The sequence below is a fragment of the Moschus berezovskii genome, chromosome 20 (assembly GCF_049115385.1).
Source record: "Moschus berezovskii isolate FMDL1 chromosome 20, NW_MosBer_1.0, whole genome shotgun sequence".
NCBI lineage: Eukaryota > Metazoa > Chordata > Mammalia > Artiodactyla > Moschidae > Moschus > Moschus berezovskii.
This window is the reverse complement of record NC_142479.1, coordinates 33,543,606-33,558,462: the sequence shown is the minus strand read 5'-3', so window position 1 is coordinate 33,558,462 and position 14,857 is coordinate 33,543,606. Positions and strand designations below refer to the sequence as shown.

The window sequence follows — 14,857 nt, the reverse complement described above, 5'->3', positions numbered from 1 at the left end:
TAAATAACTGGCAAAGGAAGTCCCTCAAATTAGTGTATAACACTGTGAATGAAGAATGGAAGGGTAACATAAAGGAACAGAGGACTGAATGCAAATCTTTATTATTTCTTTTCCTCTATGGCTCTTAATATATACAAAGAAATATAATAGACACTATTAACAACTATATACCAAGGTCCATTATTTAAAGAGTAAAGTTTATAACGATATTAAAAGTACCACTGTATAAAAATCTAACAGGAAATTAAATTTAAAAAAATGATGCCTTGATATCAGTATACAATCAGTAAGTCACTGAGCTTTATCCTTTTAAAGCGTGTCAAAACACATTATTCTCTTACTTGTGTAACAGCTGGGTTCTTTTTGTAGTTTAGACAGAGAAATTCTGCCAGAGCCAAAAGAAGTTCAGTTCCAACTGGAGCATTGCCATGGATACCAGCAACAAAACGAATCTTTGGTTCTTCAGGCTCAGATATATTGGGCTTATTGGAGATTTCAAGGGACCAAATGTGACGATATTCAGCACTCTGTCCCAAACTGTCGAAAACCAGAATCGAAAAGTCAGTAAGTAATCAAGTTATATACTTGATTGCTGCCTTACTTGATTACTGTTAATGCTGCCTTACAGATTTTAAAAACAGAAATGAGAACAAAATTCAAAAAGTCTTAAAAAAATCTTTAAAGAATAAATCTCTGTGTCAGAATACTGTAAGAAAATTAGGTTCCCTTGATCAAAGAAAGTCAAACAGATGTGAGATACTATCAGATTTAGGAATGATTATGATTGAGAACTGCATTCCTTCAAGTCCAGTCATTCCTCGATCATCTTCGTGATGTTTACCCAATCTTCTATAATCTATACTATTTCTTTAGTTAGCATATGTCTCTTAAGTTAACTCACTTAAATTTTTATTACTGAAATCTCTAAATATACACAAATGCATAAAATCTTACTTTTAAGATCTAAATGAATTTATGTGAATAAGACATTTTATATTTTAAATGCAGTATCAGAATCACAGCAAAACTAATTTTAAAGGCCTGCTTTCACTGATATAAAGAAAGACTTATTAAGAGTTAGAAAAAAAAATTGGCACTAAACTGAGGATTAATAGAATAGACAAAGCACTGCTTTCGCAAAAAGGTATCTAATGATACTTAGTTGGAGGGCCACCTAAAACTGTCTTGCGTCCCACCATGGGCAGATGTTGTATATTGGGGAGGACTATTTAACAAAAAATGCGTGCTCAATTGCATTTAAAGGTTAAAAAACTTCACTAAGTAAATGGAAAGCAAAACAATGACCAGTTTTTTTTATTTTAAAATAAAGTCTTTAACCTCTATATGGCACTAAGATGGACAATATTAAAACATGACCTGGGCAGAAAAGTTCAAGAATCAGTTGAGGAAGAGAGGTAATTGGTATCTTCCAATGGAATAGAGGTAATTTCAGTTCAGTTCAGTTCAGTCGCTCAGTCGTGTCTGACTCTTTGCGACCCCATAAACCGCAGCACGCCAGGCCTCCCTGTCCATCACCAACTCCCAGAGTTCACCCAAACCCATGTCCATTGTGTCGGTGATGCCATCCAACCATCTCATCCTCCGTCATCCCCTTCTCCTCCTGCCTTCAATCTTTCCCAGCATCAGGGTCTTTTCACATGAGTCAGCATTTCACATCAGGTGGCCAAAGTATTGGAGTTTTAGCTTCAACATCAGTCCTTCCAATGAACACCCAGGACTGATCTCCTTTAGGATGGACTGGTTGGATCTCCTTGCAGTCCAAGGGGCTCTCAAGTCTTCTCCAACACCACAGGTAATTGGTAATTGCCAAAGTAAATATGTGCAATTTATGTGCAGAAGTAAAATCCTTTGCAATCACAAAGATTATAAACCAGAATTTGAGAAAGTAAATTTACTGGTAAAATTAAAAGAAACTGTGAAGGAAAAAATATGAAAAGTAAAAGGCTAGATAATGTTCATTTGGTTTGGAGTAGAGACTTGTTAAGCTCAGGGCAAAATGTAAAGGAAAGACCCTACAATAGGCAAACAATAGGAATCAACAGATGAAGGAAATAATTTTGAAACAGTGAAAGTGAAGCAGAGAAGCACAATGAAATGAAGGTAAAAGTTCTCAGTCATCAGTTTCACATAAGCCAGTACTGCATGTTTTCTCAGAACCCTCAATCACATGAGCCCTAAGGCTTCAGGGAACAGTAACTGTGAGTAGAGACTAAAGTACAGAAAATGACAGTCAACCAGACTTCATTTTCTAATTTGAAGAAAAGGTTAAACATTATTCCTGACAAGTGAGCTCATTGTTCTAAACCTATCCCTTGCCCCTAGCAAAATAAAACTAAATAATATTTACTCAGAACATAAAATCTGCAGCTGAGAAGTGGAAAGGGTTTTGAAATCAAAGTAATCAATAGAAAGAGTGGTTTTACGTTTTCTGGAAGTACAGGCCACACATTACTGAACAAACAAGTAGCTCTGCTCTAGTGTTTCTTGTAAAAGTTTCCAAGATTCAATGCTAGAAAGATCTCCAAGCAAATATCTATTTCAAAATAAGTTAACACCAACTCTATACATTCAACCCAAATATTTCTAAATGAATTACAAGAACCATTTAATGTGGTTTATGCTGAATGTAACCTCTGTAAAAAGAACAAAGGAAGGAAGGAAGGAGAAAGAAAGGGAAAAAAAAAAGTCAGTAAGAAGGTGACACTTACTTGGTAAGATTTGTAATAAGTGGATAGTTCATCACAAGCCCTCTCAGAAACTCTGACAAGTCCTTGTATGAATGGTAACGATAAAGAGCCAGATTTGAGGAGGAGCGTAACATGAGGCGTTCCAAACCATTCTCAGCTGAAAGGTCTTTAATTAAAGCTTCAAACTCTTTAGTGGTCGGATCGCTGACATCATCAGTATTGGTACTGTCCCCCTTGCCTTTCTTTGATTCATTGTTTGAATCTGTTGAAGATCGGACAAGTGTGAAGTTGACCTGAACAGCACCTTCACTCTTTACGGTCACATTCTTGGTGACCGGGTTATACCTGCAATAAAGTAGACAGATCAGGGCCACACTTCTGCAGCTGGAGTACCCAAGCCCTGGGAAGACAGGGAAACTCAAGGTTGCTTAGCTTTTATAGGGCTTTCTGGTGATAATCTTCCAGAAGAGAGCTGTTTCTTTCATCCTCAAGCACTCAATGTCGGAGCATTCAGTAACTCACCCTCGAGCAGATGCAGTGATTTTATAAGTTCCTGGAACCAAAAGACGCCAGTAATCTCCATTTTTGTAAGTAGTTACTGGGTGATTAATTTCAGCAACACTGATGGTGGCATTTAATATACCTCTGCCATCTGTGGCATCTAGGACGAATCCTTTGACACCCTGATGGACCTGGATAAAGCACAAGGATTTTACTGGTAAAGATTATCATCTAGATATTTTGGGAGTTCACATCCAACATAAAACAGAGTCTTAAGTAATGTAAATGTGTGGAACAAACAGGAATTCAGGACTTCAGAGTAAAGCTAAATGTAACCATCCATTAAATAAAACATTTTATTTTCTGAAAGGCTAATTTTTCATAAGTTACATTTGTCTTTACCACAAGGAATATAAACAACTCTTTAAACTTCAGCACCAATTTCAGAATATAGGACATTCAACAAGAAAACTGACCTGACTGCTTTAAAAAGGAAATGTCATTAAAAAAAAAAAAATAGAGGACTACTCTAGATCAAAGAGAGTAAAGTGATGTAATAATCAAACCAAATGCAATGCCTGAATCTTGGCAAGATTGTGGTTCTAAAATACAGCTACAGAAAGACATTTTGAGGACAGTAAGGAGGAAATCTGAATGTGGACCAAGTATGAGGCAGTACAGGGAGTCAGTGTTAATTTCTTCAGGTGTGCTCGATGCTCTGCTCAGTCATTTCAGTTGTGTCTGACTCTCTGCAACCCTATGGAGTGTAACCCACCAGGCGCCTCTGTCCATGGGATTTTCCCGGCAAGGATACTGGAGTGGGTAGCCATGCTCTCTCTTCCAGGGGATCTTCCCAAACCCAGGGATCAAACCTGTATCTCTTGCATCTCCTGCACTGGAGGTGGATTCTTTACCAGTACCACCTGGGAAGCCCTTTCCTTAGGTGAGATAATAGCAATTGGAGATGTCAGGTAGGAGAATTAACTCTATTTTTAGACTACTTTTAAATATTCTGAAATACTTAGGGATAAATATCATAACACCTGCAATTTATACTGAAATATTTCAGCAAAAATATGTGTATGTGTATATACATGTGTGTGTGTGTATACTTAAAAAATACAAATGCAGCAAATGTAAAAACTGTTAAACCTAGGTAAAGGAAGAGTAGTATTTGTGTTAGTCTTACAATTATTCCTAATGTTTAAAAATTTTCAGAATAAAGTGTTCTAAGATATTAGTATGTAAAGTGAAAGTCACTCAGTCGTGTCCGACTCTTTGGGATCCTCCAGGCTAGAATACTGGAGTGGATAGCCCTTCCCTTCTCCAGGGGACTCTTTCAAACCCAGGGATTGAACCCAGGTCTACCCACATTGCAGACAGATTCTTTACCAGCTGAGCCATAGGGAAGCCCAAGAATACTGGCGTGGGAAGCCTATCCTTTCTCCAGTGGATCTTCCTGACCCAGGAATCGAAGCAGGGTCTCCTGCACTGCAGGCGGATTCTTTACCAACTGAGCTACCAGAGAAGCCCTTTAGTATATAAACTCACACCCTTTATGCCACTTTACTCAGAAAAGTACTGGCACAAAGGAGTACTCAGATTATCCTAATAATTTTCATCATTATTAGCATATTTTAACAGTCTTTACCTACTGGCTACCATGCACATCCAAACAAAAGAAAACTAATCATTTCACAGTAAATCTATGGCAAAAGGGAAAAAAAAACCCACATTTACCCCATAACCCATCTTTTGCTTCCTTAGTCACTCAGCTGAAACAGGCCCTTTGTGACCCCATGGACTGTAGCCTTCCAAGATCCTCTGTTAACAGGATTTTCCAGGCAAGAATACTGGAGTGGGTTGCCATTTCTTTCTCCAGGGGATCTTCCCCACCCAAGGTTCAAATCTGGGTCTCCTGCATTGCAGGCAGATTGTTTACCAACTAAGCCACCAGGGAAGCCTAAAATGCTGAGCTTGCTTATCACTTGACAAAATTTTTAGGTGTGTATCCAATTTATATTAGCCTTTTATAAAGACAAGGGTAAAAAGTGACACTGTCCATTAAGTGTAAAACATCATCACTACATCATTTAATCATTTCAAACTTTTCTCCACACATAAACTTATTTACATCCATAAATCTTCTAAATAAATTTACTAAAACATGAATAGGTCAAATTGGAATTCCAATGAGGTGTATTCCAAAATCAATGCATGAAAACCACATGTACACACAAAAATCTTGCTCTTGGGAGAAATTTCTGATGTCACTCCTGAATAGTCACCTGTTTCATAAACTGGATTAGGGATCTTCGATTCTGTTCCCAAAATTTTGGCAGGTCTTTCTCAAATGGGTATTTCACACAACCTAGTTCAATAGTCACTTCAAAGCAATTTGTTTGCAAATAGTTCCAGTCCTGCATACCACCTGAAGGATAAAAACTTTAGTTACTCTGAAGAAGTTCTAACTAGCTCAGATCACAAATAGTAAGCAACATTCCTAGTAAAAAGTCAAATTCGTTCTTTTATCAGCATAGTTAAACACCAATAATGTGTTCTTGTAAGAGCACTTTGATGCTTGTGGTACAGGTAAAAACCATCTGTACTTTCATGTTCAGGAAGAATTCAAGTGTAGCTCACACTCTTCTAATTAGCACATCTAATGTTCTTTATAATAGCCAGAGGAAAAATATAACATTTTCATCAAATACAATAATTTTACTCAAAACTCAAAGTGCACCAAATATAAAAAATAGTTGAAAAAGTAATCTGAATGTTTTAAACTAATTATAAAATACTCTTAAAAGAATGATTATTTCTCAAAACTAAAAACTCAGTAACAAGCAGTACCATTAAGAGGACATAAAATCCATCAAGTCGCATGGCCTTGATATAAAAGAATGTTTTACCTGGGACATTGTACCAACTGGCTCCATTTGTTATTCCATGAGGAAAATACTCATTAGGGTACATATTCTTACAAGGTCTACCTTGAAACATCTGTGAGTTTTCCTTAAAAAAAAAAAAGAATCTTTACTTGTATTTGTTTGTATCTGCATCAAAAAAGCATGAGGGGGATAAGGAAAGATAGTAAGAGTGGTTGGTTACCAATAAGGTATATGTTGGACTGGATGGAGTCACGGAAGCAGAGACTTTTCAATGTATAGCTTTCTGTGCCACTCTGATTTTTTACTATATGGATTTATTACCTACTTTTTAAGACCAAAATTAAGCAGTTTATTAAGCTCTGTTAAAAAAAAAAAAACTGAAGACTTCATTTATTACTTGTACTTACAAGTAATATAAAAATCCAACCCAATCCCTCTCAAAAGCAAAACCAAACTGTTCATATTCATACTTTCATTTCATGATCTCAAGAGGCTTAAAGTCCCTAAAAGGTAGTTCACAAACAAGGACAGGTAAGCATCTTTCTCTGACTTGTTAGGGACCAAGGCAGCCCTTCTGTGCTCTGCACTTTGTAGTTATTTTATTCTGCTACAACTGGTTGTACCTTTTTCTTCTCTAAAGACAATACCCTGCTCCTTGAAACAGTCTCCAGCAGTGTCTAGCATGGCATGTGTGCAATTGTTTGCTCAATACTGAGTAAAAAAAAAAATTCTATAGAGGCACAAATAAACACTATTGAAAGCTAGAGGAGAGAAAGATTATTTCTGACTAGAGTGATGGGAATTTTCCTGAAGAAATTAAGCTCTGGAAGATGGTCAAAAGTTCACCTCTCTCTTTTGTAAATAGAAAATAAAAAGTACAGAAAAGTATAAAGAGAGAAATAATTTCTTACTTTCCCACCACTGAGAATTAACCATTTAACTTTAAAATATACAAAACAATCCCCTTTCATAAACTTAACATACCATTTACAGGCTTACCATTTATACCACTCTACTATCAAATGAAAGTTATTACTTTAGATCACTGGAATATTTATATACATGGTATACAAAGGGAGAAGACAAGAGTGTTAGACTTAAAGTTTAAAATAGGCTTCTGGGGACCTTTGAGGTGGCACTTTCAGGTGAAACAGTGTAGGTGGAAGATTGATGACAAGAAACTGAGGCCTGAGACAGCAATATGGAAGTAGAGACAAGTGGGAACTAGTCAGTTTTCTTATTCTTCTTTTGAACTAATTTTAGACCTGTAGAAATGTTGCAAAAAGAGGACTGAGTTTTATACACCTTTGATCCAGTACTTTCTATGTTAGCATTTTATATAATCATAGCACATTGATCAAAACAAAAACACTAATTCAGTCGTGTCTAACTCTTTGCAACCCCATGGACTGTAGCCCATCGTGTCCTTGGGGATTCTACAGGCAAGAATACTGGAGTGAGTTGCCATGTCCTCCTCCAGGGGATCTTCCCAACCCAGGAATTGAACCTAGGTCTCCCACATTACACACAGATTCTTTACTGTCTGAGCCACCAGGGAAGCCCTAATATTGGCATGATACTATTAACTAAAATAACCTACATTTTATTCAAATCCCACGAGTGTTCCACTAATGCCTGCTTGAAATTTTCTCTTACCTTGATATCTGTCACATTGTATAGTTCTGTTTTTTCACTTTCACTTAATTGAATTAAAATTAAATTTCATCATACTTAAAATATAATAAAAGTTATTGTAGAAAATTAGAAAATTGAGGGAAGCAAAAAGAAGAAAAATATAAAGCCAGAAATCACCAATCATTTCCTATTTTGGCATATAACTTTTGACCATTTTTTGACCCTTTTCTCTTTTCTCTTCACTAATTGTCAAAGGGCAGGCACTTCTTCATTTCTTTTTGCTTTTCTTTTCTCCCAGAAGCTATGCGTTGGGAAGATTTTTCTTTAAACCCACCTGCCCTTTTAAATTGTGCTTATCCCTTTAAATACACCAGACCCTTTAATTTGTATGTACTTTGAAACCTCTTCATGTATTTCACTGCTTTCACCTGCCCAGTTACTATGTTAGTATTTTCAGATTTAGGTTTCAGATTAAGGGCACATTCACAGATTGGTGGTTATTCTGAATCACCTTAACGCCTGCCTTTCCTTAAACTTACCTCTTTTGTCTTCATTGATTTTTGGAAGGTTTTATGCTAATTTGAAATAAATCATACAAAGAAAGACAAATACTGTATGATATCACTTATATGTGGAATTTAAAAAATACAACAAATTAGTGAATATAACAAAACAGACTCAGAGATATAGAGAACAAACCAGTGATTATCAGTGGGGAGAGGAAAAGGGAAGGGGCAATACAGGAGTAGGGGATTAAGAGGTACAAACTACCATGTATAAAGTAAGCTACAAGGATATACTGAATAACACAGGGAAATAGCTGATATTTTACAATGACTATAAATGGAGTACAATCCTTAAAAACTGTGAATCACTATATTATACACCTGTAACATATATTATTATACATCATATGTACTTCAATTTTTAAAAAATTAGGAGAAAAAAAAGAATATGAGTAAAACAAACAATAAATGAGAAGACAGAATGAATGCATGTCAGATTATTCACAGTTCTGATTTAGTTCAAGGCAAAGTGTTCTACTCAGAGAAAGACAAACAAAGCTGGGATTAGAAGGCTCAAGTAGAGGATAAAGGCTCAGAATCACCACAGCGGGAAATGAGCCAGGGAGTCAAGTTGCTTGCTGGGGAGAACCGAGGGCTAGGCTGAAGTTAAAGTGCACTACATATACATATTGTAGTCAACTGCCATAACTGTGTGAATTTTCTGGGATGCACCAGAGAGATGACTATAATTAATAAGGGTTGGCCACTGGCAAGGCAGATATGTCAAAAGGGCATAAAAGATCCTAAGACCCATCACTGAAAGGTATTTCCATGGGTCTAGGCTGGGTAGAAAAGAAACCAAATCAAAAGGGTTAAAGGTCAAAGAAAAAGAGGCTAAGGAATGCAAAGTTACAAAGAGGGCGAAAAGTGGAACGATAATAACGGGCAGAATGTGATGGGGATACATATAAAATTTTATTTCTTAGTTTCTACTTTGGTGATTTGGAAGTTTTCTCATTTTCAAAAAAAATTATTTCAGGTATATCCCTCTAAAATGGCATGTCCAAATAGAAGACAACTATACTTTAAAGTGAAATAAGACAGGTACTCCCTGTTAGAAACTCTGAACAATCTCACAAGGTCACCTTGTATAGAATGAGGGAGTGGGAAAAGTAGAATGACAGAAGGTTCTGACTAGAGAGCACAGGACGGCAGTAATAAGTTTCATTGATCAATGACCAATAACGGCAAAGACTGAGTCAGTAGGAAGACCAAAAGCGGAAACTAGCAAGCCTGGTTCCCAAGCCTCAACTTTTAACATGTTTTCTAAGAACAATTTTTATTTTATTTTTTTTCTCTTTTTACTCTTTATTCATTTTTCTGAAGTATTTTAGGGAAAAGATGATCATATAGTGAATATTTGGGAGAAAATAATATTATGTGGAAAAAATACTATTTTGTTCCAAGGAAAATAAACATCTTATATCCAGTCCATGTTCAAATTCCCCTGATTCTCTAAAGACAGATGTCTTTTTACAGTTTATTGAATGTACTCATATGTTGTACTTGGTTATTATCTTTTAAGAAATTTTAATGCCATTTATTTGTTTAAAAACTGATAGGCTCATCCCAATACACCAGCCCCGAGCATCCTGTATCATGCACTGAACCTGGACTGGCGATTCGTTTCACATATGATAATACACAAGTTTCAATGCCATTCTCCCAAATCATCCCACCCTCGCCCTCTCTCCCAGAGTCCAAAAAACTGTTCTATACATCTGTGTCTCTTTTGCTGTCTCATATACAGGGTTATCGTTATCATCTTTCTAAATTCCATATATATGTGTTAGTAAGAACAATTTTTAAAATAAAATTTCATACAACATTTCTGATTATGAAAGTAATGTATATTCATTATAGGAAGTTTACGAAATACAGAAATTTCTACCCGCTCCCTGTATTATGTTACTACTAGGTGCTTAAATACCTTAGACTATAGGTTGGCAATTTTTTTCTGTAAAGCGTAAAAATTTTAGGCTTTACAGACTCAAAAGGTTCTGTTGCAATGACTTGATTCTGCCCTCTGCATCTATTCAGATGACTATAGTGTTTGTTTTCTTTAGTCTGTGAATGTGGTGAATTACACTGACTTATGTTCAAATGTTGACTGAGAAAACAGCAACAGACAGTATTTTAAAGAATGGATGTGGCTATGTGTCAATAAAACTTTATTTACGAGAACAGGTGGTAGGTTGGATTTGGTCCTATAGCTGTAACTTGTCAACCCCACCTTAGACTACTTTACGAGATTTATAGTTAAGTATTTGTCAAAGGAAATAAACTAGCAGTTTGTTTAGTTTATTACATGCCAGGTACTGTGCTAAAAGCTATAGAGGAAAAGATATTACCTGAGCTTAAAGGCTAATGGGGAAACACATGCAGTACACTGAGACAAGATTGGGAGCATTCAGGGTGGTGTGGCCATAGACCACATATAGCACATTTAAAAGGGAGGTGGGAAACAAGAAAAAGAAGTAAAGTGGTCTGCAAGGAAAAAAGGAAGGCTTAACAGAGAAGAAAGCACTTGACCTGAGACTTGTAGGGCTTTGTCTTTATCAAAAATTAATTTTTATAACATTTTATGTTTGAGCACAAGCCTACCTTGGAATAAGAAAGTGCTATTTGTTGAAACACAGCATCATCTGGTGATTTACTATATGTGGCAATGCCTTGTTCATCATCATCAAAAGGGTAGTTAACCACCAAAGTACCTATAAGGGAAATGAAGAAAATGTGTTATTTCTTAGATGGAGCATTAACAGAAAGTAAGTTTTTCACAATACTGCCAGGGACAGGACACCAATGCAATTTTCCAAGGCTAATTTCCTCAACAGAAATGAAAAAGTTGCTAATTTCCTTGAGAGAAAATCAAAGTAGATAAATAAAATATTAATACTAAATAGCTGTGCATGACACTTAAAGGTTGCATTAACTGGAAAGGTCTTGGGAGTTTACCTAAACTCACAGGCATAATTTACACATTAGAACTGAAATCAGAATTATACAGACTTAATTAAACAATTTCACTTTTGTAATACTAAGGATCAGAAAATGTGAGCAAAACTTGACTTTTTTTAAAAAATTCAGATATTTATAAGCTCAAAGAATTTTAAAATAAGAAAGAACTCTTGAAGTCCAATTAACCTACCCTTCTTCATTTTGTAGATGTGGAGTCTAAATTGGATGCTAAACAACTTATGTTATGGATAGGAGAACTAGTCCTGACCTTTACCCAGAAACAAATGCTATAAAGTTCTTTCATGCTCATGTTATAAATTTGTAAACTGGAGTTATATCATAGGTTTTTTCATGACCTACACTACAGAGAGTATGTTTTAAAACATATAGAAAGGATGTCAACTTCCTTCATGGTACCCATAGGAAATGAAGCAATTAGGATGCTTCTCTGGCAGGAGCCCTGAGCCTACTCCCCCACCATAGAATTAAATTCCTTATCTTCCTATTATTCACATCAATTTCACTTGTCCATGTGTCCATTTATTCTGCCTTCATTAGGCCATTCATTTTGCCTTTTAGTCATGCCACTTCCTGCGCATGGAAGTGAAGGAACACACTCAACTTGAATCCTGATGAAGTAATTCTGTGGTAACAAATACCAGCAAACATTCATCTGTTTTAAAAAATTATCTTTAAGAAACAAGTATGAGCACTCATTTTATTTCTCAAAACAGTTCTAATAAGGTAAGTGTACTTCAACCCTTGTTTTTAGACAAATTACTCCAAAAAATTCTTTAAATTTCACCCTGAATTGATGACTCAGGTTTAAAAATTGCAACTGAAAAAAGTCAACTTCTACTTACTGTTGCCTTTCAAATGGTTAATTTTCTAGGGCCAAAAAAAAAAAAATGTCATAAAAGACTTAGGATATTCCTATAAAAGTTTATTTTTAAAAAATTAGTATCAACACAAAAAGCATGAGCTTTTTACAAAATTTACAAAAAGATGAATTTGACTTCATCAATATTAAAAAACTGTACATTTCAGAGGTCATTAAGAAAGTTAAAATATAGCCTAAAGAATGGGAGAAAATATGTACAAATAAGCAATTTGATAAGGGTCTAGAGCCCAGACTATGTCAAAAAATCCTGCAACTCAACAAAAAGATGAAAAACCCAATTAAAAATGGGCGAAAGACTTGAACTGGAATTTCTCCAAATAAGACATACAAATGACCAAGAAGCACACAAGAACATGATCAATATCATTAGTCATCAGGGAAATACAAATCTAAATTTCAGAAAGATATCACCTTTCAGCCACTAAAATGGCTGCAATCAAAAAAACACAAATTAACAAGGTAAGTAAGGATGTGGAAAAACTAGAACCCTCATATATTGCTGATGGGAACATAAAATGGTTCTGCTACTGTGGAGTAGTGGCAGTTCATCAAGAAGCTAAACATGGGATTGCCACATGATGGCATTTCCATCAAAAAGCCAAACATAGGTTAACCCCAAAGAATTGAAAACAGGGACTCAGATATTGTATGCCAATGTGCACAGTAGTATTATTCGTAACAGTAAAAAATAAAAACAACCCAAATATCCATCAACAGATACATAGATAAATTATGGTATATACGAACAATGGAATATAATTCAGTCATAAAAAGAAATAAAGTACAATACATGCTACAACAAGAATGATCTTTGAAAACGTTATGCCAAGTGAAAGGAGACAGACACAAAGGGTCACATATTGTATGATTTCATTCCTATGAAATATCCAAAATAGGCAAGTCCATAGAGACAGAACATGGATTGGTGGTTATCAAAGGCTTGTGGGGCATGGGGATACGAACAACTGCTTCATGGGTAAGGGATTTCCTTTTGGGGAGATGAAAATGCTTTCTAACAAAACAGAGGTGGTAATGGCACAACATTGTGAAAGCACTAAATGTCACTGAATTATTTACTTTAACATGGTTAATGTGATATGAATTTCACCTAAATAAAAATTAATATAAAATTTACAAAAGGGAATCTTTTTCTCTAAATTCTTTCAAAATCCTTCTAAATTGTTAAGTTGGCAGCAAAGAATTCCTCTGTTAAATTTCTTTGCTAGGATTTCAAAACTCATGTAAAGATTTTAAAGATGAGAAAATGAAATATGTCATGGAAAGAAACATATCTACATGATTAAAGATGTATCCTCACCATGCCAAGGTCTTGATAACACATGTGTACATATGTAAATTATTCTCACTGGAATGTAACTAGAATTATGTTTTCAGATTTAGTCAACATGACATTTGATGTATTCTGAGAATATTTTTAAAAGCTCAAAACAAAAAATATTTTCTGTCACACAAGGTATACAATCAATAAAGTAAGAAAAGAGAAAAAAAAAAATTGCTAACCAGGATGTAACTTCATAATTACTATTTGGGTCTCTGAGAATTGTCCATGATTACCAGTTATAGAAGACTTTGATCCTACTACTGGCAAACTTCCAAAGCCATTTTGGGGGAAATCTGATTTACTTCTTAAATACAAATATCCTTAAACATATATTGTCATTTCTAAAACAGCAGGTTAATCTATATGCCATCAAATCTCAACTGTGATACTTTCTTGTATAGTCTAACAAATGTTGACAGTAAATTTCTTACCCATTGCCCCTGGTGTTAATACTTTCACTCTTTTTTTTCTTAATTTACTGAGATATAATTCACATACTGTACAATCCGTCCATTTAAAGTATAAAATTCAATGTTGTTCCATATATTCACAGGGTTGTACAACCATCCCTACTATCTAATTATAGAACATTTCATTACTTAAAAAAAACAAAAACAAAATCCATACCCATTAGTGACCCCTTCTCTTCAACCTCTAATCTATTTTCTGTCTCTATGGGTTTGCCTATTTCTGAGTATTTCATTAAAATGTAATCATATAATATATGGTTTCTTATGATTGAATTCTATCACTTAGCATGTTTTCAAGGCTCAATTTATGTTGTAGCATGCATCAGTACTTCATTCCTTTTCATTGCCAAATAATATTCACTTGTATAGCATATTTCATTTAATCATCAGTCAGTCACATTTGGGTTATTTATATTTTGGTGATTATGAGTACTGCTATTATGAACATCCACATACAAGTTTACATGTAGACAGAAGTTTTTGGATCTCTTGGGTATTGACACTTATTTACACAACCTTAGTTGGACATTGTAATGATTTTTAATCTTGACCTCTCATCCTATTCAACTGATAAATTCCGGCTGAATTATATGGAAGTGTATAAGCTCAGGTACTACATAAGAATGAGGTCACTGTGTTGCAGTTAAATACACAGCAGATGAAAGACAAGAGAATGTCAAAATCTAAACCAACATAAAAGGGCTTATTAAACTTTAGGGAGAAATAGAATTAAACATTTGGATCTGTTAGTGTTTAATTTTTATGAATGACAAAGAACATGTTACCAAATTCCCAGGAAAAGGGATAAATATGAAACATGTGTGAGGGATAAATATAAACCACTTGAAGAACTAGGTGAGAGAGAAATGGAGGAAGGGAGAA

At 35.1% G+C, this 14,857-nt stretch overlaps 1 protein-coding gene across 1 annotated transcript in view; it reads right to left on the bottom strand.

The window, feature by feature from the left end:
- Positions 1-14,857, bottom strand: part of CPD (carboxypeptidase D) — a 71,252-nt gene that overhangs the window by 15,927 nt on the left and 40,468 nt on the right. Inside the window, exons 8-13 of the mRNA XM_055402802.2 lie at positions 10,906-11,015; positions 6,122-6,224; positions 5,498-5,640; positions 3,231-3,400; positions 2,730-3,053; positions 342-537 (exon numbers count right to left, since the gene is read on the bottom strand). Coding sequence (XP_055258777.2) covers positions 342-537; positions 2,730-3,053; positions 3,231-3,400; positions 5,498-5,640; positions 6,122-6,224; positions 10,906-11,015 — 1,046 coding nt within the window. The remainder of the gene's footprint in view (positions 1-341; positions 538-2,729; positions 3,054-3,230; positions 3,401-5,497; positions 5,641-6,121; positions 6,225-10,905; positions 11,016-14,857) is intronic.